Source organism: Patagioenas fasciata, chromosome 1, assembly GCF_037038585.1.
Source record: "Patagioenas fasciata isolate bPatFas1 chromosome 1, bPatFas1.hap1, whole genome shotgun sequence".
In the NCBI taxonomy this organism is placed as follows: domain Eukaryota; kingdom Metazoa; phylum Chordata; class Aves; order Columbiformes; family Columbidae; genus Patagioenas; species Patagioenas fasciata.
Genome location: NC_092520.1, coordinates 5,355,691 through 5,376,713, shown reverse-complemented (window position 1 = coordinate 5,376,713; position 21,023 = coordinate 5,355,691). Strand labels below are relative to the sequence as shown.

At 42.9% G+C, this 21,023-nt stretch overlaps 1 protein-coding gene across 12 annotated transcripts in view; it reads left to right on the top strand.

The window, feature by feature from the left end:
• Positions 1-21,023, top strand: part of TENM4 (teneurin transmembrane protein 4) — a 1,673,798-nt gene that overhangs the window by 1,567,386 nt on the left and 85,389 nt on the right. For all 12 annotated transcript variants that reach the window (XM_071817725.1, XM_071817645.1, XM_071817681.1 and 9 more), the window contains 2 exons: positions 2,451-2,667; positions 19,305-19,424. In XM_071817725.1, the coding sequence (XP_071673826.1) occupies positions 2,451-2,667; positions 19,305-19,424 (337 nt within the window). The remainder of the gene's footprint in view (positions 1-2,450; positions 2,668-19,304; positions 19,425-21,023) is intronic.

Genomic DNA, 21,023 nt, shown 5'->3' with positions numbered 1-21,023 from the left:
TTTCCTTCCTGTCTTGCAAATTCAGGTCCCAAAGCACATTTCCCATGCCTGGAATAAAGACAGGGTAATGAAGAGCTGTGGTACAGCTGGTTTGCCATCCTCTCAGCAGAGTGTCTGTAGCCTTAGAAAACATTATTAACGTGTGGGAAAAAATGACAACTTTTTATCTTGCTTGAAATTGTAGTCGATAGAGTAACAGGGCTGGTTTGTTGTTTCTCTTCCATCTTTTCCTCTATTAGGTGGCTGTGGATAAGCACATTACATCTATGCAGGTCTTAATTCTGTGAACTGTCTCTCCAACTCCATCTGAGATTTGACCTTCCGGAATCCTACTGGCCTAATCGTCTGCAGCAAGTCATTTTTTTTAATGGGCAAATAAAACGTAATTAGTTCTTTTTCATTATCACTAGTCATCAAGAGAAAAGGCAGATGGGTAGGTTTTGTGCCTGGGCTGATAAATTTTTTGTGGCCATTTTGCGAGGGTTTATATAGATGTAGAGATATCAGAACAGACAGAGATAAGGATAATGGATGGGATTTTCAAAAACACTTTTGCTAATGTAGCACTGCTCCCATTATCATTAATGGCAGGTGCAGAGCACTTGTGGATATGACTCGTAGTGTGTGTGTGCACGTCTGCGTGGAGCAGATCCCCATTCCACTTTGGCCTACATGTAGACTGGAAGCTTTGGGAAGACACAGGCATTTCATTGAGTTTACTGTGTGTGGGCAGCCACATGAAATGATGTTGCCAGTGATCATAGAATCACAGAGCAGTTTGGGTTGGAAGGGACCTTCAAAGCTCATCCAGTGCCACCCCTGCCATGAGCAGGGACATCTTCACCAGCTCAGGTTGCTCAGAGCCCCGTCCAGCCTGGCCTGGGATGTCTTCAAGGATGGTTCATCCACCACCTCTCTGGCCAGCCTGGGACAGGCTCTCACCACCCTCATGGTAAAAGAATGGCACAGGTATATCTCAACACAATCCTAGTCTGTGACGTGCAAGACATCGTTAAGTACTACGACAGTAGTAATAGATCAGATTTTCATCCTGCTGATATTACAGTAAATTCAAAGTAATGCCAATAACATTACTGAAAGGCCTTCTAATTCCTGTTGGAATAACTGGGATGAGACTGAAGCTCACGGTCTGTGATACTAACAAACTGGCTTGTTTTGATTTAGTATTTCTTTGAGATAAAAAATACATTATCCTGACAACTCCAAATCTCATATAACTTCAGGAAAGACCTATCTCTCAGGACAGTTTTGCTCTCCAAGCACATTCTCTTGCCTCTGTGCTGAAATTGCCAGTAAGATGTAGCTGTAAAGGTGGTTTCTCTGATACATAACAGTCCCAGCAACTACGCTGAGACCAGCTGCTCATTTCACACAGGTCTTTGAACAACCATCATGTGGTAACCATTTCCATTCTCTATCAAAGTACCTTCCTTAAACTGATGAGCTGGAAGTGAACGGCTCCATATCCCATTACCCCAGAGCAAAAACATCCAGTTCCCTTAACTGATTTAAAGATCCATCTCTGCTACATGCTAAGAACTTTTATTTTTGACTGTGTTGCTTCATCAAATCTCTTCTGAGCTTTTTTTTTTTAATGTATTTCCTTTCCTGTCACCGCTTTTTACTAAGCGGTTTGCAATGAGCAGTGACATCTCAAAATGAATTTGGAATGCTGCTACAGCTTGGGGGAGGGATTGGAACTGTCTATGTATTTGATGACTTGACAGATATGCAAACCCTCATTTTACTAGAGTACCCTTGGCAAGCTTTTCTCAAGTGTGGCTAGTGCTATTCTTGTTGTTATTATTAATTTACTAGTGCTGAAAGGACAAGATTTATATCATGGGAGTTTGAGGTCATCTGTTAGTTTGCATCTGTGTGGGATAAAGGTGACAAAGGCCAAAAAGAGACCAAACCTTCCCAGCAAAATCTCACTTCTCATCTGTCTAGCCAGAATCTTTATTGGACTGCATGCATAGATTTCTATGTAGCTGTGATAGATACTGTGGCTTTCTTCACTATTTAGTCTTGCTGATAGTGATGCTGATAGCTTTGGTATGATGCAATGTGCCTATGGCTCGTACAGGCGACAGGATCAATGCACAAAAGCCATAGGTATGTGCACAGGAAAAAAAACTAGTAACACAACATCTGGGGCTCTGGCGTTATCTAAGTGACTGAGATGTAAAATGGCTTGTCCCAGATTCAACCTCAAATATGGGTTTTTTTAACTTCTAATCTCATATGTATGTGGGGTTTTTTTCGCATATACACACATATGAATGCATATTTGGGAGTCTTCATTGGGACTATAAGGAAACATGCCTTACTCTGCGCACATTTCTCTGTTGTGTGCATTGGAAAACGTTCTTTGCACCTTGAAGTCCATGACACTCCATTGCTCTAAACCCTTCCTCACCCTTCTGCAGATGGCCTGGTGGATTGCATGGACCCCGACTGCTGCTTGCAGCCCCTGTGCCACGTCAACGCGCTGTGCCTGGGCTCCCCGGACCCCCTGGACATCATCCAGGAGACACAAGCCCCTGTCTCCCAGCAGAGTTTGCATTCGTTCTACGATCGGATCAAGTTCCTGATTGGCAAGGACAGCACTCACGTCATCCCAGGAGACAACCCCTTTGAAGGAGGGTAAGTGAATTTTGGCGGGAGGTAAAGACTGAGACACTTGGCTGTGGTAAGATGTGAAATGGCAGCAAGATGCAGAACATGAAAACTGTCTAATGGAAGTAGGTATCTCAAGAATTTTGTGGCTGATATAATTCTACTGACTGTCCCCTCATCTGCAACACATGAGCAGCTGCATCTCCCCTGTCTTCTCTTATTTCTAGGAATAAAAGCCATTCATTCATCAGGGCTCTTCCAGTTCAAGTGACTGTCATTTTCCAGAAGTACCCAGTAAATACCAATGGCAGAACTTCTTCCATTGACAGAGCCAAAAGAGAGGAAAATTAGAATTATATTTACAATCTATACAATCTATAGTGTGACTATTACAGGCCTCGAAAGTGAGGCCAGTCTAGGGAGGGCAATTCGAGTGATTTCCAATGCAAACAATCAAGTTGACTACAGACTGGTTTTGATACTGGGACATTCTTTATCACTGCAACCATCATCAAGAGCCAGGATCTGGCAAACAAATCTTATGCAATCCACTTCTGTGGCTGCATCTCAGCCTTTTGTTTAGGTACATGCCTGGCCGTCAGGGGAGGTCATCTCTTTAAAATCAGGACACCATAACGTGTACCCTGAGGTATCTGATTTTTAGGTCATTTAGTGTCTGCCCTGAGCGTTGCCTTTCAAAAGGTTCTCAACACCTGGGTTTGGACTTCCTTGAATTCCACCCAGTGATTACCTGCTTTTATCTTTCCCACACACAGCAGTGAAGAGGTTGGCACTGAAAATATACAACCCTTGTGTTCTTGGGGGTATTTATCTCAGCATTTGCACCTCAGCAGGCTTCTCAGGCCCTTCTGGGTCTGACCTGGGGCTCTTCCATGCAGGGACATTGCCAGCATCCCTTGGGCACCACCGCCCGTGCATTGCCATCTCCAGTGGTTACAAGCTGACCTCAGACATGCCCCACTTAAAAACACACCAGTGTCAGGGAGTTGGCCTAATGCAAGTTTCCCTTATTTCTCTTGCTGCCAGGCCATGCAGAGTCCAAGAAAGCTGATGACAGTGGTTTAGATTAAGGCCAAACACTCATCTAAGAAGGACAAGGAACTAGAGGAGGGAGTCCAGCGGTGGACTATCAAGATGATGAAGGGTCTGGAGCATCTTTCTTATGAGTAGAGACTGAGGGAGCTGGGGATGTTCAGCCTGGAGGAGATGGAGAGGGGATCTCATCAATGTTTATAAATATCTGCAGGGTGGGTGTCAAGAGGATGGACCAGACTCTGTTCAGTGGTGCCCAATGACAGGATGAGGGGCAACGGGCACAGACTGAAACACAGGAGGTTCCATCTGAATATGAGGAGAAACTTCTTTACTGTGAGGTGCCAGAGCCTGGACCAGGCTGCCCAGAGAGGTTGTGGAGTCTCCTTCTCTGGAGACATTCAAACCCACCTGGACACCTTCCTGTGTGATCTGCTCTGGTGACCCTGCGTTAGCAGGTGGGTTGGACTGGGTGATCCCCAGAGGTCCCTTCAGCCCAACCATCCTGGGATTCTGAGATTATGTCACAAACTGTTTTACATCTCAGCATTCTGAAGACTGTAGGTTCTGGATGCTGAGCAGTCCAGGCTCTGGACAAAATGTTAGCATCGTGAATTCTCTACTGTTAGTTGTTGTGATTTGTTGCTGTGAAGTGAGGCCTCAAAATATAAAACAGATTACACTGACAGTTTCATTTTTCTGATATATTTAGGGCTGCAATATCTCAGCTGAGCTCACAGTTAGATGTGTGTCCACAGAAGTCTCTGGTATCAGGTCCATCTGTATCTGTTTTGACAGGCTGAGAGTTTTGGTAGACATGTGTCTGTGCTTAATGAACTTTTCTATACAATTAAACTATACGAGTATACATGTGTAATAAAAAAAGTGCCGCTTCACTTTAAAGGCTGCTTGCATTCAGCAGCACAGAATTGGGAGAAAATAATAAGAATTTATCATTGATACAGTGAATTTGTTTCTGGGAGTGCCAGCAGAGGACCAGCAGAAAGAACATGTCATTTAGGGTCACGTAAACAGAAGTTGTATGCATTTCATAGATCTGATGATCTGTGTAGGAAGGAGTTACTAACCATCTGCAGACATCCTGCTAAAGAAAGATTCAGATTCAAAAGGAGCACCTGCTATAAGAAATGTTTATCTGGCATATAGATTACTAGAGTGAGGGAATGCAGAGGTTTGAATCAATAGGAAGGGTTTTAATGATTGCTTTTCATTAACTGCTATGGAACTAATAAATGGGACTCCTTGTTCCATCTAAGCACAAAGAGTTATACAGAGATAGTGATGATTTATGAAGTTGGCATTCTTAAAATATCAGCATAGATTGTGTATCACTAAATATGGTCTACAGATATGTCACTTCAGGCTGCAATTGTCTTGCATCTCTGAAATATCTTGACTCATCACAAGTGTGGTTGCAAATACCAGTGGAGGACTTCAACAGAAGGTATATATTCCCCTGAGACCGCACCATAGCACACAGTCTGTGCTTAGCAGTCTGTTGGGTTGCTAAAAATGCCAGGTTTTGGTTTTTTGGTTTGGTTTTTGGTTTTTGTTTTTGTTTTTTTTTTTTTTTTAATATCAAAAGGCGTCATGCATTCCTGCTAGCTCTTAAAGATCCTATAGATCTGGATAAACTCAACCATTGTAAGTGTTTTCTGCTTACTTGGCTTCTCTTTGTAGTTTCAATTGTCTGTTTTCACCACCTAAAAGCTGAACGTTAACACAGGTGTCTCTTGTCACCCTGGAAATGGCAACACTTCAGCAGCGGGTACGGTGACTTCTCCAAGGAAGAGCATGGCCCGGGACTGTCTGAGACCCAATTAACCTGAACAAGAGAGACTGACTGTATTTGCACATGTGGACCTGTCCTTTCTTCAGTAGCTGTTGAATCTTATCCGTAGCATGGAGGGTGTTGGTCTCTTCTCCCAAGGAACGAGTGATAGAACAAGAGTGAATGGCCTCAAGTTGCACCAGTGGACATGTAGATTGGATGTTGGGAACAATTTCTTCCCGGAAAGCACCGTTGGGCATTGGAACAGGCTGCCCAGGGCAGTGGTGGAGTCACCATCCCTGGAGGGGTTTAAAAGACGTGTAGACGAGGTTCTTAGGAACACGGTCTAGTGACAGTGTCGGGTTAATGATTGGACTCGATGATCTTGAGGCTCTCTTTCAACCAAAATGATTCTATGAGTCTATGATCCCTCTTATCTCTGGAACTGCTTAGTGTCTCCACAAAGATCACAGCAGCAGCTGGCAGCAAGATGAACCATTTTCATCTCCCCTTCCAGCTCCTGGCTCAATAGTTTGTCCAACAGGAGCAAGAGCAGGAAGTCATTTTATTCTTGTGGAGAATTCCAACCTCCTGCCTTGGGACAACCCTCTCCCTTCTCTTGCTGCTGCTGTGATTCATGTGATTCATGAAGTCGTCTCCTTGGGGCAGGTCAGGATGATAGACTGCTAGGCATGGGATGTCCTACATCTTTCTACCCCAGCTCTGGGACATCAAGTTGTGCCAGGAGAGGTTTAGTTTGGATGTGAGGAGAAATTTCTTCACAAGAAGGGGTCGTTGGGCATTGGAACAGGCTGCCCAGGGCAGTTATGGAGTCACCATCCCTGGAGGGGTTTAAAAGATACGTAGATGAGGTTCTTAGGGACATGGTTTAGTGACAGAGTGATGTGAATGGTTGGTCTCAGTGATCCTGAGGGTCTTTTCCAACCATGATCCAATCATGATTCCAACCTCGCCCAGGCTGGACAGGGCTCTGAGCAACCTGAGCTGGTGAAGATGTCCCTGCTCATGGCAAGGGTGGCACTGGATGAGCTTTGAAGGTCCCTCCCAATCCAAACTGTTCTGTGATTCTGTGATTATCACTTCTGGAGGAACCACAGCACATTTACATTCCCATATGGCCTATGCAGAAGCGGCAGCAGTGTGAAGGAAATGACTGAATATTCAATATATTTATTGAGTTTCAGAAACACAGCTTAGCTACCCTTTAGAGGCAACAACAGTGCAGATCACCTAATGGATACAAATAAATGAATGCTTCGTGACAGCTAGCCCTTGAATGAATTTATTATTGAATTACACTCCAGCTTTTAAGGAACAAGCTGAGCTGACAAGCTCTCTCACCACTGCACAAGAAGAAGAAAGACAATGATAAATTACCCTGATGGATAAAGGTAAAGACCTTGTCTCTTCTAAAATACAAGCAATTTTATATAATTCATGTTTGGGAAGAAAAAATAATCATTGCTCATATTGAAATGAGTGTTTATGATGATAAAGCAAGTAGCTAAATTAAATTCTGAATGCACAGAATGTCTTTTCACATCCTTTTGATGAACAGATAACAAGTACTCTTCTGCTACTTGATCATTCTTGTATTGATTTTGAAACCACTTACTCTTGCTGTTTGCTTTGTATTTTTAACCCGTTCTTAGTTGTCCATCACCATAAGGAGCAGCACAAGATTCAGTGGTGTCAAGTTGTTGACTTTCAAGCAGGACACCTGATATATTTGTTCTCTCTCGAGGGACAGTGTCAGAAAATTGCAAGAACAGGCTAAAGTCCTGATCTACAGAGTCTTTTATGTTAAATGTTTGCATAGGACTAAAGTACCTGAGAAAACCATAAACCATTCACAGAATTGGCATTTTTGTAAAGATTATTTGAAAAGAAATTAGGTGATTTTTAAGTAGTTATACTTCATACCCCTTCTTTTTTGAGTCAGGTTGTATATATGTACTTGCTGCCAGCAGTATTAACCCATCCCAGTTACACAGCCAGCTAAAAATAACCAGCTGAGTTATAAAGATGCATAAGAGAGCAGAATCTGCTGTCCGCTGCAAGAACTGTCCATGATTGCCCTCTATAAACATGTCACTCCACCTCCCTGTGTCCCCCCTGTCCCAGGGAGTACAACGTACCTTTCTGATCCAGCTGGGGAGGGTTACACAAGCATCATTAGGTGCTAAGGTAGGCAGGTATGCTATAAATTCATGTGTGCGCTATTTTACTATGAATAAATAAATGGATGAGTTTTATTATCCCAACCCCCATCAAAACTGAAGTTGTGAGTATTGATCATGGCCAAAGAAAAACTAAGATAACAGAGGAGGATCAAAAGGGCTTTCAAAATGTTCTGGTAGTCCATCTGGCTCAGTTATGAGTGATTTAGAAGAATATTACCATGATATCTCAATATCCTTGAAGGAGGATGTTAAAAGCGCATTCTCTTTTCATTTCACCCATTTCTTCGCACACCTGGAGAGGTCTGGTTCACCCCAGCAGATCTTTTTAAGGTTCCTGGACTTTTGCAAAGCCTTTAACACTTTGACACAATGTCCTTGTCTCTAAATTGGAGATATATGGATTTGACAGATGGACCACTTAGTGGATAAGGAATTGGCTAAGATGGTTGCACTCCAAGAGTTGAGGGTCAATAGCTCGATGTCCAAGTGGACACCAGTGACAAGTGGCATTCCTCAGGGGTCAGTGTTGGGACCAGCGCTGTTTGACATCTTTGTCAGTGACATGGACAGTAGGATCAAGTGCACCAGCAAGTTTGCCAATGACACCCAGCTGTGTGGTGTGCTTGATAGTCTGGAGTGAAGGGATCCAGCCAGAGGGACCTTGACAACCTGGGGAAGTGGGCCCTTGCGAACATCAACAAGGCAAATGCCTTCAACAAGGCCAAGTGCAAGGTCCTACACATGGGTCAGGGCAATCCCAAGCACAAATTCAGGCTGGGTGGAGAATGGATTGAGAGAAGGACGTGGGGGTGTTGGTTGATGAGTAGCTCAGCATGACCCAGCAACATGTGCTTGCAGCCCAGAAAGTCAACCATATCCTGGGTTCCATCACCAGCAGTTTGACCAGCAGGTAGAGGAAGTTGATTGTCCCCTTCTGTTCTACTCTCATGAAACCCTACCTGGAATGCTGTGTGCAGCTCTGGTGCCTCCAACATAAGAAGGACATGGACCTGTTGGAGCAAGTCCAGAAGAGGTCATTAAGATGATCAGAGGGTTGGAACAGCTCTGCTGGGAGGACAGGCTGAGGGAGTTGGGGTTGTTCAGCCTAGAGAAGCAAAGGCTCCAGGGAGACCTTACAGCAGCCTTCTAGAACCTAAAGGCAACCTACAAGAAAGCTGGAGAGGGACTTTTTACAAGGGCAGGTGATGATAGGACAAGGGGTAATGGTTTTAAACTGAAAGAGGGGAGATTTAGATGAAATATAAGGAAGAAGTTCTTCCCCATGAGGGTGGTGAGGCGCTGGAACAGGCTGCCCAGAGAAGCTGGGAGTGTTCAAGGCCAGGTTGGATGGGGCTTTTAGCAACCCTGTCTAGGGGAAGGTGGCCCTGCCCATGGTAGTGGGTTTGAAACTAGATGAGCTTTAAGGTCCCTTCCAACCCAAACTACTCTATGATTCCTTCACAGCCAAAGTGCTCTGTCATTTTTGTACTTTTTCCTCAAGAAAAGTGTGATGTGTGAAGAAAGAAACACTTCTTTTCTAGCCCAAGACTAAGTTAGAAGACGAAAACCCCAAACTCCTCAGATGTGGCTTTGTGCTGATGATTTCCCCTGAGATGGCTGGTCCAGCCCATGGCTCTGGCCCGGCTCCAGAGCTGTTTATTTGAAGAATAAACAGTGCATCTGTTTAAAACTCTGCCATAGATCTTAGATACCATCCAGCTCCTGAGAGGGAGCACTCACAGCCAGCACAGAACCTATGTTGATGGGAATAGGGTCGTATTTTTCCACATTTTAAACCAAGCCAACATGCACCTCTTCAAACCCTCTCCTTCCCGGCATTACTGTCTTCCAAAGGCTTCATTCTGCTTTTATTGCTTTCTGCTTAAATGAACTACTTAGTAACTACAAATCATAGCTTTTTGAAATGCAGGAAAATAATGAGAAATTTTCAAAGACTTGGTGGTTTTTATTTTGGTAATTATTCCTTTTAAGCAGAGGAAAGCATACCTTTAAAACTTACCTTTTCAGCATACATGGCATATATACATGTGTATGCCTTTTCAATGTTTGCCTTTTGATTTTAAATTATATAGTAAGGCATTATTTCAGCATAAATTGATTTTTGGTTGAAAATGGCATTATTTCCAGATAATAAACCAATGCAATATATGCAGCTTACTTCCACTTTATGGAACTTGTACCCACAGGACTCTATGAAAGCAAAGTTGCCAGCCATTTTTATGTTTCTTTCCATAACATAAAGTAATTATATTCCCCTTTTACAAGTGGAAGTAGAGCAAAGTCCTGTGCACAGTCGTCACAGAAACTGGGGTGCAGATTTTAATAAATATTAAAAAAAGAGAAGGATATGTATTACCAAGCAGAGACTCTTGAGTAGGATCTTCCTAGATTTGGGCGTGCTTCCAGGATCAGACAAGGCAGCCGATATTAATGTTGCACCATCCTGTGCGTGGAACTAAAAGGTCTCAGGTGATACCTACGGACCTTGGAGCTCTTGGGATGCGCAGAAAGCAAACCTCGAGCCTTCAGAACTCCCAAGCAGAAAAGCAAAACCCCTAATTAGTTAAGTACCCCTCAAATTACGCCAGTGCTGATGTGCAAATTTGGTTTTAGGAGTTTAAAGTATGAGTGGATGCTGGTGTATTCTCTTGGATTTGTGTGTAGATACTTGATCAATATTAATTCAATATTCAAGGTACAACAAGAGCAGCCCACATGGACATTGTTTTACATTAGTTGTTGGTGGACATGTCTGATGTGATAACTCTGAGCTCGGTCAGTAGCTGTATTCAATATAACACCACTAATAATAATATCATTGCACTAGAAACTGCGTATCCTGTTCAATGGAGAGATTTGATTATTTCATTACTCCATAAGGCTTCTTCTAATTAAATACCCGTTCACCGTTGTAGTGATTCTGGTGGGGACCCCTAACACGTTTGTTCTGCAAAAACAATGGAGTTTTCTGTCCCCGGCTCTTTGCTGTGTCACTTCTGCAGAGATTTTCTGACCCCAGACCGGGCTGAAGAGCTCGATCACCCCTCGACCAGATCTGTCCAAAATCTCCTTTCCCACTTAGAACTGCTGGGGAAACTGGTGTGAGCTGGTCCTGTTGGCTTTGTACTGGTGGGGTGAAGTTCTCCCTTGCCACGTCGGCTTTGGGGCAGATAATAGCAGCTGGGTACATGTATTTCAACCATTGCAATATATCAGGATGAGTCTGCCCTTTGAGTGTGACATTTACTTGCTAAATTGGTTAAAACCTCCTACTTTTAAAAAAGCAGTTTAAGAGCCCAGTCATAAAATCTGATCTCTTTTATTGAACCTTTTATTTTTTCCTGATTCCTTTAAATCATTGCAGAACTATCAGACAGCTTATATGTAGTTAAAGAACTTTCCCTATGATCATCAAAAAGAGAGCTCATTTTATAATTAACCTGGAAATAGTGTATTTTTCCTTCTGTCCTGCTCAGTTTCGCTTTCGTGGTGACTCAAGTTCAATGGAAGGACTTGCTTTTATTTTGGGTCTTCTGCAGAGCTGAATATGTGGCCACAGCTTACAAAATAAATACCAGACGTGAAATACTACAGTAGTACAGAACTGCTAAGTTCTGCAGACATTTTTTTGTGAAGACTTGACATGAATACATTATTCATCTCTGAAAGTTATTGCACCATAAAGTCTTTACCTCTCATAGAAATAATGGTTACAGGATCACTTCTGAAAAATTCTGAAATGGGTGTAATTCAGTATTAGGTGGAAAAGTTATCTTACACTTTACAAGCTGATGAATGCCTGACTTGGGCTTTACAGACCTAAAAAAAATAGGAGTGTTTCTTTGAGATCTTGTGCAAAGCAGTAAAGTGGGGGTTTTTTTGTTGTATTGGAGTAAAGGCATCATCAGCTTTTAAAGCATTACTTAGTGACATTGTGAATAAAAGAATTCTTCACTTTAAAAAGTAAAGCACAATCCAACTTTATTATGCATTGCATTTCCTATAAAACTCAGTTCTGAAATAGTTGCGTTTAAATGGCATAGTTGGAACCAGTTTTGTAATTTCAAAGACCGGCATCAGTGCCTTTTCCTCTTTATTTCGCGTTTGATGAGCAGCCTTCCTGCATCCCTCATCCTCCCCATTACAGCTCAACTGAGACACCCTGGGATGCAAAAATAGTGAGTCAATGAGGCACAGAGACCCGAGGTGCTTTGGATGGCAGAAGCGATGTCTCTTTCCAACAGTGGCCAGATTGCTCGGCAGATCACGAGGAAGATTGCGCTTTCATAAAGACGCACATCGAGGAGGTGAATAAGGTTCAAAGCTTGGGAGAAGTTTTCAAAGCAATAAGGGCTTGAGTCCTTCAGGGAATTGCTTTCTGAACAAAGATCATTTGATCATGGGTTTCCTAGATGTGCTAGGTAGTCCTTGATGCTATATTTTGTTAGTAAACATGCAATAAAGATGCTTTATTTTCCTTTTGGAGGAGTTGCAACTACCAGTCACTAATATTGCTAACATGACAACACCAAAGGAGGTTTTTGAGAGCTACCAGCTTGTAAGACTTCACAGCACAGAATGCAGACGCATGCACCCAGAACCTGAGAAACTGGGCAACAGCTGGTCACAAAATCAATGCCACTTGTGAATACTGAAAATATCACAGAATCACAGAATGCCCTGGGTTGGAAGGGACCCACAAGGATCATGGAGTCCAACTCCTGTCCCTGCACAGGACAACCCCACAGTTCACACCATGTGTCTGGATTTTCAGATGAAGGCGACCCGCTGTTTTGATACTGTGAATTTGGACTCTAAAGAGACAACAAGAATAAAAATCTGATTAATAAGCGCTTTCCTCTGTTCTTCAAACACCGACTTCATTAGCCACATTTGTAAAAGTGTTGCTTTCCTCCCTGTCCTCCTTAGGACAGTGTAAGTAATGGGTTTTCATTGAAGCGTTTCATTCAGTTGCCTTTAATGTGTGTTTTGTAGAATATCTAAAAGACTGCAGAAGGTTCCTTGCAAAAGGTTAACAGTTAAGGACCATACACACTTAAAGAACCATCAGCATCTCCTGACCCTTCAGTGATGCGACCTTATAAATAGCTTCACTGAGTAGGTTAAACAAACAGAGCACATGCTGGTTTTTGCTGCAAACAACTTAGAATTGACTTTCTTGTATTGAACCTGGTCAGAGCTCTTACAAACTTTGCTCTTCATCGTATGTTCTTTTTCTCCTGGGTCTGCCACTGCATCAGCTACTCAGAAAGTTGAGTGGCAGGATCTGTTGCAAACCACGTCTGTTAGTGCCACTGTAGCAAATCCCCATTTGGGACCTGGTTGAATGTCAGCACGTTTAGTCCTTTGTCAGGTTGACACTGGCATTCTGGTGCTTCCCTTATTAGCGAGCTTGTCTGCTCCGCATAATCAATACTTGTATCCCAGCTGCCCAACATGGGCCAAACCTTTTCAGTGGTGTGGAGGGGTGTATTTGCATGACTACTCTTTAATTTCCACTTTTTTCATGTAAGTGTGCCTTTCTTGCTTGGCAAGGAGCCCTAAGATGGATCTTTTCCCTTCTTTTTTCTAATCTTAATTCCTTAGTTCAGATGAGGGTGAAAAAATACTGGCCTGGCCTGAGAGGGTTGGGGTGTTCAGCTGGAGAAGAGAAGATCCAAGGAGACCTTAGTGCAGCCTTTCCAGACTTAAAAGGGGCTGACAAGAAAGATGAGGACAGACTTTTGAGCAGGGCCTGTTGTGATAGGACAAGGAGTGATGGTTTTAAATTAAAAGAGGGGACATTCAGACCAGACATGAGGAGGACATTTTTTACAATGAGGGTGATGAGACCCTGTCCCAGGTTGGCCAGAGAGGTGGTGGATGAACCATCCCTGGAGACATCCCAGGCCAGGCTGGACAGGGCTCTGAGCAACCTGAGCTGGTGAAGATGTCCCTGCTCATGGCAGGGGTGGCACTGGATGAGCTGTGAAGGTCCCTTCGAACTCAAACTGTTCTGTGATTCTCTTATGGCAGCTAAGATCCATAGGTGGGTTTCCAGTTTAAGCTCTTCCTACAGCTAAACCGGACTGAAGAAGCCAGACAGGGTTTGTCTCAGTTCAAGACTGTCAGGAGTTTTTTTCTGCACAGTTAAGAGACAAGGGACAGGGTTTTTTTACAGACTGCTTTTGAGGGAAATGCTGCCACAAGCAATGAACTTGAAGGTCTGTATGTTCAGCTGTTTCCTCCTCTTCTTTTGTCCTTCATCTGTCAGCTCAGGCGTTGTCTCTGTGTCCCTGTGTTTGATCATGATGCCCTTAGCTTTTACCTGGCTTTTACCAATTTTCCTATCTCTCCAAGTAGTCGTCTGCCCTGAGGTTGTTTAACGTGAGACAGGTGCTTTCAACCCAAAATGGACAAGGTACATTTTGTTGCCTCCTGTGTTATTATCAAGCAAAAAGGTCAGAGCAGCTGAAGCCGGGAGACCATGTTTGTAACAAATGACTGTATTTATAGGCACTTACCAGGAAGGTGCCTGAGCGTGTCACAGGTGAAGTGCCATCAGGATGTAAAAATCCCTATGCAAGGGATTAGCAGATTACTACAATTACAAAGACACGTCCAGACTGGTCAGCGTGACCAGTGTCACACAGTCTGTAGCAGAGGAAGAAATAAAACTAAGATCACCTAATTTTATTAATAATAAGCTTATCAACAAGCAATAACTTTCTAGATTTGCACTCCATGGTGCTCTGTTGCTGTTTCATCCCATATATATCCTGCATATATCCTATATTTAAATATTTAAATAAAATATTAAAGTGGTAAATAAGTTCAAAGAGATGAAGAGGTTTGTAGTGGCAAATTAGAATAGTTATGATATTAATAACTTGGCTGAGGATGGTTAAGCAGTCACAATAACCATCTCCACACCTCTGAAACCTTTAAAGGAGATGGCACGATGAATTATGGAGGAAATACTTAGAGGAGCTGCAGACATTCATTGGGGTGAATGGTGCCTCTCCTCAGTCAAGGAAAGAATATACATTTATTGAAAAGACTTCAGCATGCATGGAATTTTCTTTTCCCAATGAAAAATGTGTAGCAGAAGCCGTGTTTTTGTCTATTTCCCAGCGCCAAGCACGGTGTCAGCAGAAAACATCTATGAATAAGAAATGTTGGAAGAGCCGATGTCTAAGTTATGAAACATTGGATCAGAGTCAGTATTAAAGACAAATCTTTAATGTACTCCCATCATGTGCAATGGCTTTTGGGGAATTTACTTTTCTGGCTTCTGTTCTAAAACTGGTTTTGTCCGCTTCGATTTTGTTGACTGCCTATCAAACTTCATAGATTATCAATGGGAAAGTCAAGATGTTGGTGCTCCCCTGTCTTTTTTGCCACCGTGGTCCATATCTTATCAAGAAGACTTAAGTTAATTTTGTATGCAATAAAGAATGATTTCACCAAGCGATGGTTTAAAATCATCTGATGCACCATCTAGATAGCATTTTGATAATGATTTGGTGTTTCAGGGAAGCCTTTATGGACAAATTCAAAAAAAATAATAAAAAAAGGGAAAAGGAGAAGTCTAATGAAACAGGAAAATAACACAGATTGCTATTCATTGTAAAACAAGTATCCATAGGGCCTGATGTAAAAGTAATGAGAGAAACAAACAAACAAAAACCCCGGAAAACAGAGACAATAGGTGGAATCTGTTAATAATTCAAGGGGAAGATGAGGCTCCAGCTACGAGAAATTCAATTTCGTTCAACGGCAGAAAACGCTCTGAACTGGCAGGCCTCGACTGGTGCAATACATCCCTTCTATTAACATGAGAGATAATTTTATGTAAATATATTGGGAGACCTAACAGAGCGTCTTAGCAGTACCACTTAGCTTGTTTGTAGTGTAATTGCATTTAGACCAAGGTCTTCTGAAGGAAACAGCTGACTAAATTAGCATTAACCGGGTTCCTGGGGGGCTCGCTGCCTGGTGGGTTGTAGATCTTGCCTCCAGAAAGGACACGGTGACACTAGAGGAGCCAGCTGCTCCCAACACACTGTATTAACTGTTCTTCCCAAGTGGGGCAAATTTTGCTACCCAGGGAAGGAGAAGATTTGAGACTCCAGTCAGGCAGAGCCCGAGCTTTGGTTTTCCTCCAGTTTCTCTCCCTCCTGCTTTTAACTGAATTCAGATTTCTGCATGTTGCTCCAGGTTCTTTTTATCACTGTGCTTGCGTAAAGATGTCCCCTTTGTGAGAACATCTTTCTTTATTGCATGTAAATAAAGCTATTGTTGTAGTCCTGGGGAGGGTGATGGATGCAGCTGGGCTTGCTGATGAGCTGCATCTCTGAGATGCCAGCAGTGTCCTGGTTAGTCAGCCAGTAGATGTGCTAACAGATTTGGAAGCCAGCAGTGCAAAGCATCGTCTAGAATGGGAGCTGAATCTCCTCCTGGAAGATGGGATTTCAAATGCATTTGTTACAGCTGCCAAGGTAAGAGGAAGCTCTTTGTCACAGAATCACAGAATGTGAGGGATTGGAAGGAACCTGGAAAGCTCATCCAGTGCAATCCCCCCATGGAGCAGGAACACCCAGCTGAGGTTCCACAGGAAGGTGTCCAGGCGGGTTTGAATGTCTGCAGGGAAGGAGACTCCACAGCATCTCTGTACAGCCTGTTCCAGTGTCCATGTTATAATGGTGCTTATTATTGAAGCAATAGAATCATAGAATCATAGAATAGTTTGAGTTGAAAGGACCTTCTAAGGTCATCCAGTGCCACCCCTGCCATGAGCAGGGACATCTTCACCAGCTCAGGTTGCTCAGAGCCCCGTCCAGCCTGGCCTGGGATGTCTCCAGGGATGGTTCATCCACCACCTCTCTGGCCAACCTGGGACAGGCTCTCACCACCCTCACTGTAAAAAATTTCTTCCTCATGTCTGGCCTGAATTTGCCCTCTTTGAGTGTAAAACCATCACGCCTTGTCCTATCTACAACACGCCCTACTAAAAAGTCTGTCCCCATCTTTCTTACAGACCCCTTTTAAGTATGGAAAGGCTCCAATAAGGTCTCCCTGGAGCCTTCTCTGCTCCAGGCTGAACAGCCCCAGCTCTCTCAGCTCATCCTCATAGGAGAGGACTGTTGTCAGTGATAAATAATGGAACAGATGTTTGCTGATACAAAGCACATCCCCCTCATTAACATGAATTGAGGATCTAGGCCAATGTGCTTGTAATATTGCTGAGAAGTTTGCAACTGCTTGGACACGTGTTTTATGTAGGACAACGGGAGAGACACCTGCAACATGTTGTATTTTTTTCCTTTGCTTTTAACTCTGGGAAGGGAGAAACAACAGGTGGAAGTATTCTTTTTGTGTCCACAAAAATGTATGATCGTGTCTTCCAAGTATTTTAAAACATTCATAGTTCCAGTGTTGGCTCGACCATACTGTCAGTAATTCAGGATACTGAGTCCATCATGTTCTGCAGCTAGAAGCTCCTTGTCTTTAAGGAACAGTCTGTAGTGATTACTACCCTTCCAAAAAATGTGGAGCCATTTGATGAGAAACTGAGAGAAGAAAATTTCAAGCCCTTCCTCAGGCCTCTCTAAAGGATGGCAAAGGAGACGGGACAGGGTGGAGGCGCTCATGGAAATATCTGGGAAGGGAAGGCCGGGCTTCTGCCCTTAGCTCAGATGTGATCAGACGCATTCAATTTGTGCAAAAATTGCGCTATGAACTGATGTCTGTTGACTTCAGTGGGGTTATTCCTAGCACTGACATTTTTTCAAGCATAGTCCATGGCATCGTGATGCTTTGAGTTTGCTTTGCCTGCGTGTTAGAGAGTGGTGTGCATAGTGCTGTACTGGAATATCGCTGTGAGTTTGTTGTGTGGGAAGCTGAGTTAGAACCTTCAATAGGAGAAGCAACAGAAGTATTAATATTATTAGTTCCAAGCTGCGTCCAAGTCTTTTCCTACATGACTCCTAACAAGTCGGTGATGATATATCAGAGGAAACCTAGTGACAGAAAAATCATTTCCATTATCTCATTTTCCTGTGGCTCATTCCAAAATTGTATGTGAATCTGGTCACGTTTTAGATTGTCAACACATTCTGGTAACGCTTCGAGAATTTTTGTTAATATTGGAATTCTCTACTTTTATCAGTAGGAGTTATCAGTAGGAGTTCAAGAAGTTCAAGACTCCCTGACAACTCTCTGGTTTCAGTACTGTGGAATTTATAACTAATGAAGCCATTATTAAATAGAAATTATACTTTATGTCCTTACGTTATACAATATCAGATTTTTAGGCAGACCGTAAGAAAATAACTTGATATTTTGTTGAACTCAATGATCCTGAGGGTCTCTTCCAACCAAAGTGATTCTGTGATGATCTGTGTTTACGGAATCATATTTCCAAAACATTGTGTATATCATCTTTTGCCTTGGTGAACCAGTAGAGCAGCATTTCTCAGTGGGTAGACGGCAAGTGCAGCTGCGATGATTTACTGGAGCTGAGATCTGGTCCTGCACCTGGAGGAGCATTGGCTTTCAATCTCTGCTCTCCAGCAGGACAGCAGTGAGGACAATCACTCACTGGGTCACGTTCGCACACTGACACCACAATTTGCTGTTGGTGCTCAGAAAAATAGTCACCTTCAGCCAAAAATTGGGTTCAGACACTCTCACAGACATGTGATGCTTTGTCTTTATGGGAAGCTCCTAAGGTAGCGATGTAGTAATGACTTAGAGGTCTGGAAACAGACTTTGGAAGAAGAACCTAGAAAATCTGTCTTGGGCTTTACTGCAGATTTTCTGACTGACCTTGCACAACTGAAAATCACCCTGTGCTTTATTTCCTCTCCCTGTAAAATACCCATCTTGCAGTATTAATCAATGTTTGTAAAGATCCTTGAAATCCTTAGATAAAAGAGCGCATTACAGAGCATAGAGTGATTGGAATAGATGTAGCCTATAAAATAATGCAATCTACCAAACATAGAAAGAAAAAAATGGGAAGAAAAAACCTGTCCTGTTATCGTGCTCAGTTTCGCAAGCAATTTGCAGGGGAGCTATCTGCACCTAGCGAATTATCTGTTGTGGTTTTCCCAAGTGTGAAAGAAATGAGCCGCCAAGCCTTGGTCAGGGTCCTTCTGTGGCTTTTGTGCCTTAATATGTCCATGAAGTGCTTGGCGGGTTTCTGTTCTGTTTGGTTCTAGAATGTGCTTTGCCCTTAATTAGGGCAATATTGTCAAGACACTGTGAAGCCTGGTTATAGCAAATTTCAGTGTGATGTTGCAAACCCTACAGAAGTCCATAGTTAATGAAATATATGCTGCAGCAGTTGCTTTTCGAGAGTAGGATAAATATGAACCTCATCTTAGGTAATGAGTGTTCTTACACTGCTCCTGAGAAAGTCTTCAAGAGCAGAATCCCACCATCAAGACACATTGGCATGGTCCCCAGCTTTCCAGGACATCAGGGCCTGGGCTTTCTAATCCATAGGATTCCCAGCCACAGAAGTAGAGGAAAAACCTGAAATTGTCCAAAACACTTACTATTTCTTATTATTTTTCTCCTTCTTGCAGACACGCCTGTGTGATTCGCGGCCAGGTGATGACGGCAGATGGGACCCCTCTGGTTGGAGTGAACATCAGCTTTGTCAACAATCCTCTTTTCGGATACACAATCAGCAGACAAGACGGCAGGTAGGATGTCTTTAGAGGATTTATAGTGTCCAAGCAGCAGTTACAGGATTATTACCATCAATACTAAACAGAAACTCCTTCCAAGAGCGCATCTATTGTTGATACATTTTGAAGATGTTGATGCATTATTGTTTGTTGTTATGCAGCTACATGTGGCTGGCGAGTGGTCACCAGCCGTGTTCCTCAGGGTTCAATTCTGGGACCAGTCCTGTTTGATGCATTTATCAATGACATGAATGCATGAGTTGAATGTGCCTTTAGCAAGTTCGTTGGTGATACCGAACTGTTGCAAGCATTGGTGCGGCCTCAACTTGAGCCCTGGGTGCAGTTTTAGGCCCCACACTTTAAGAAGGATGTGAAGGTCCTTGAAGTCATCCAGAGGAGGGCAACAAAACTGGTGACAGGGCTGGAAGGAGTTTGCTGTGAGAAGCAGCTGAGGACTTTGGGCTTGTCTAACTTGGAGAAAAGGAGGATGAAGGACAGCCGTGTTGCTTTCTGCAGCCTTCTGAAGAGAGGATGGTTCAAAGCTGCATCAGGAGAGGTTTAGACTGGACATGAGGAAGCATTTCTTTACCAAGAGGATGGTCAAACACTGGAACAACCTTCCTAGAGAGATGGTTGATGCCCCAAGCCTGTCAGTGTTTAAGAGGCATTTGGACAATGCCCTTAACAACATGATTTAACTTTTGATCAGTGCTGAAGTGGTCAGGCAGTTGGACTAGATGATGACTGTAAATCCCTTCCAACTGAAATATTCTATTATTCTATTCTATTCTATTCTATTCTATTCTATTCTATTCTATTCTATTCTATTCTGTTCTATGCTATGCTATGCTGTGCTATGCTATGCTATGCTGTGCTATCCTATCCTATCCTATCCTATCCTATCCTATCCTATCCTATCCTATCCTATCCTATCCTATCCTATCCTTATTTGTAGTTATTACTTTAGCAATATCACCTAGAACCTTTAGCCAACAACTGGGCAATGCACTGCCCATGCACCTAAAGAAAAGATGTCTCCTGCTCCCAACAGCTCTATTCTTGCTAATTCATGTTGAAATGATTAGGAAGAAGCCATTAAGATTAAGGCTGTGTTAGAGGCGAGTGCTTAAAATCTGAGTAATCACGCTCAACCAAAACAAAAGCATTGCAAATTGGGTATGTCTTTCATCTTATCTTTTGTCTGTCAGTGCTAATTGGCTCCCTTTCTTTGAAGAACAAAAATGAAACATAAGGGATTCCAGCTGCACATGGTCTATGTATTGACTACTAACCACTAGCACTTGGGAGAGGAGTTATGGATTTTAGCACCTCTCCAATCCACAGCTTTCATTAGAGGTTTAACTTGGCCAGAGAAACCGATAGAATTATAAAGAATGAGAGGAACATGTGGTAGCAACATGTACTTAATGCTGCCTGGTTCACGCTCAGGAGAGTTTGCACCTACGGTAACACCGATGGTGACTTGGAGGCTTTCCCAGTGATGCTCCACCTCTAGGATGACATGGTAATAAAATCTGGATGATAAAAGGGATAATCATATTATTACAGAATAGTTTGGGTTGAAAGGGACCTTCAAAGCTTATCCAGTGCCAC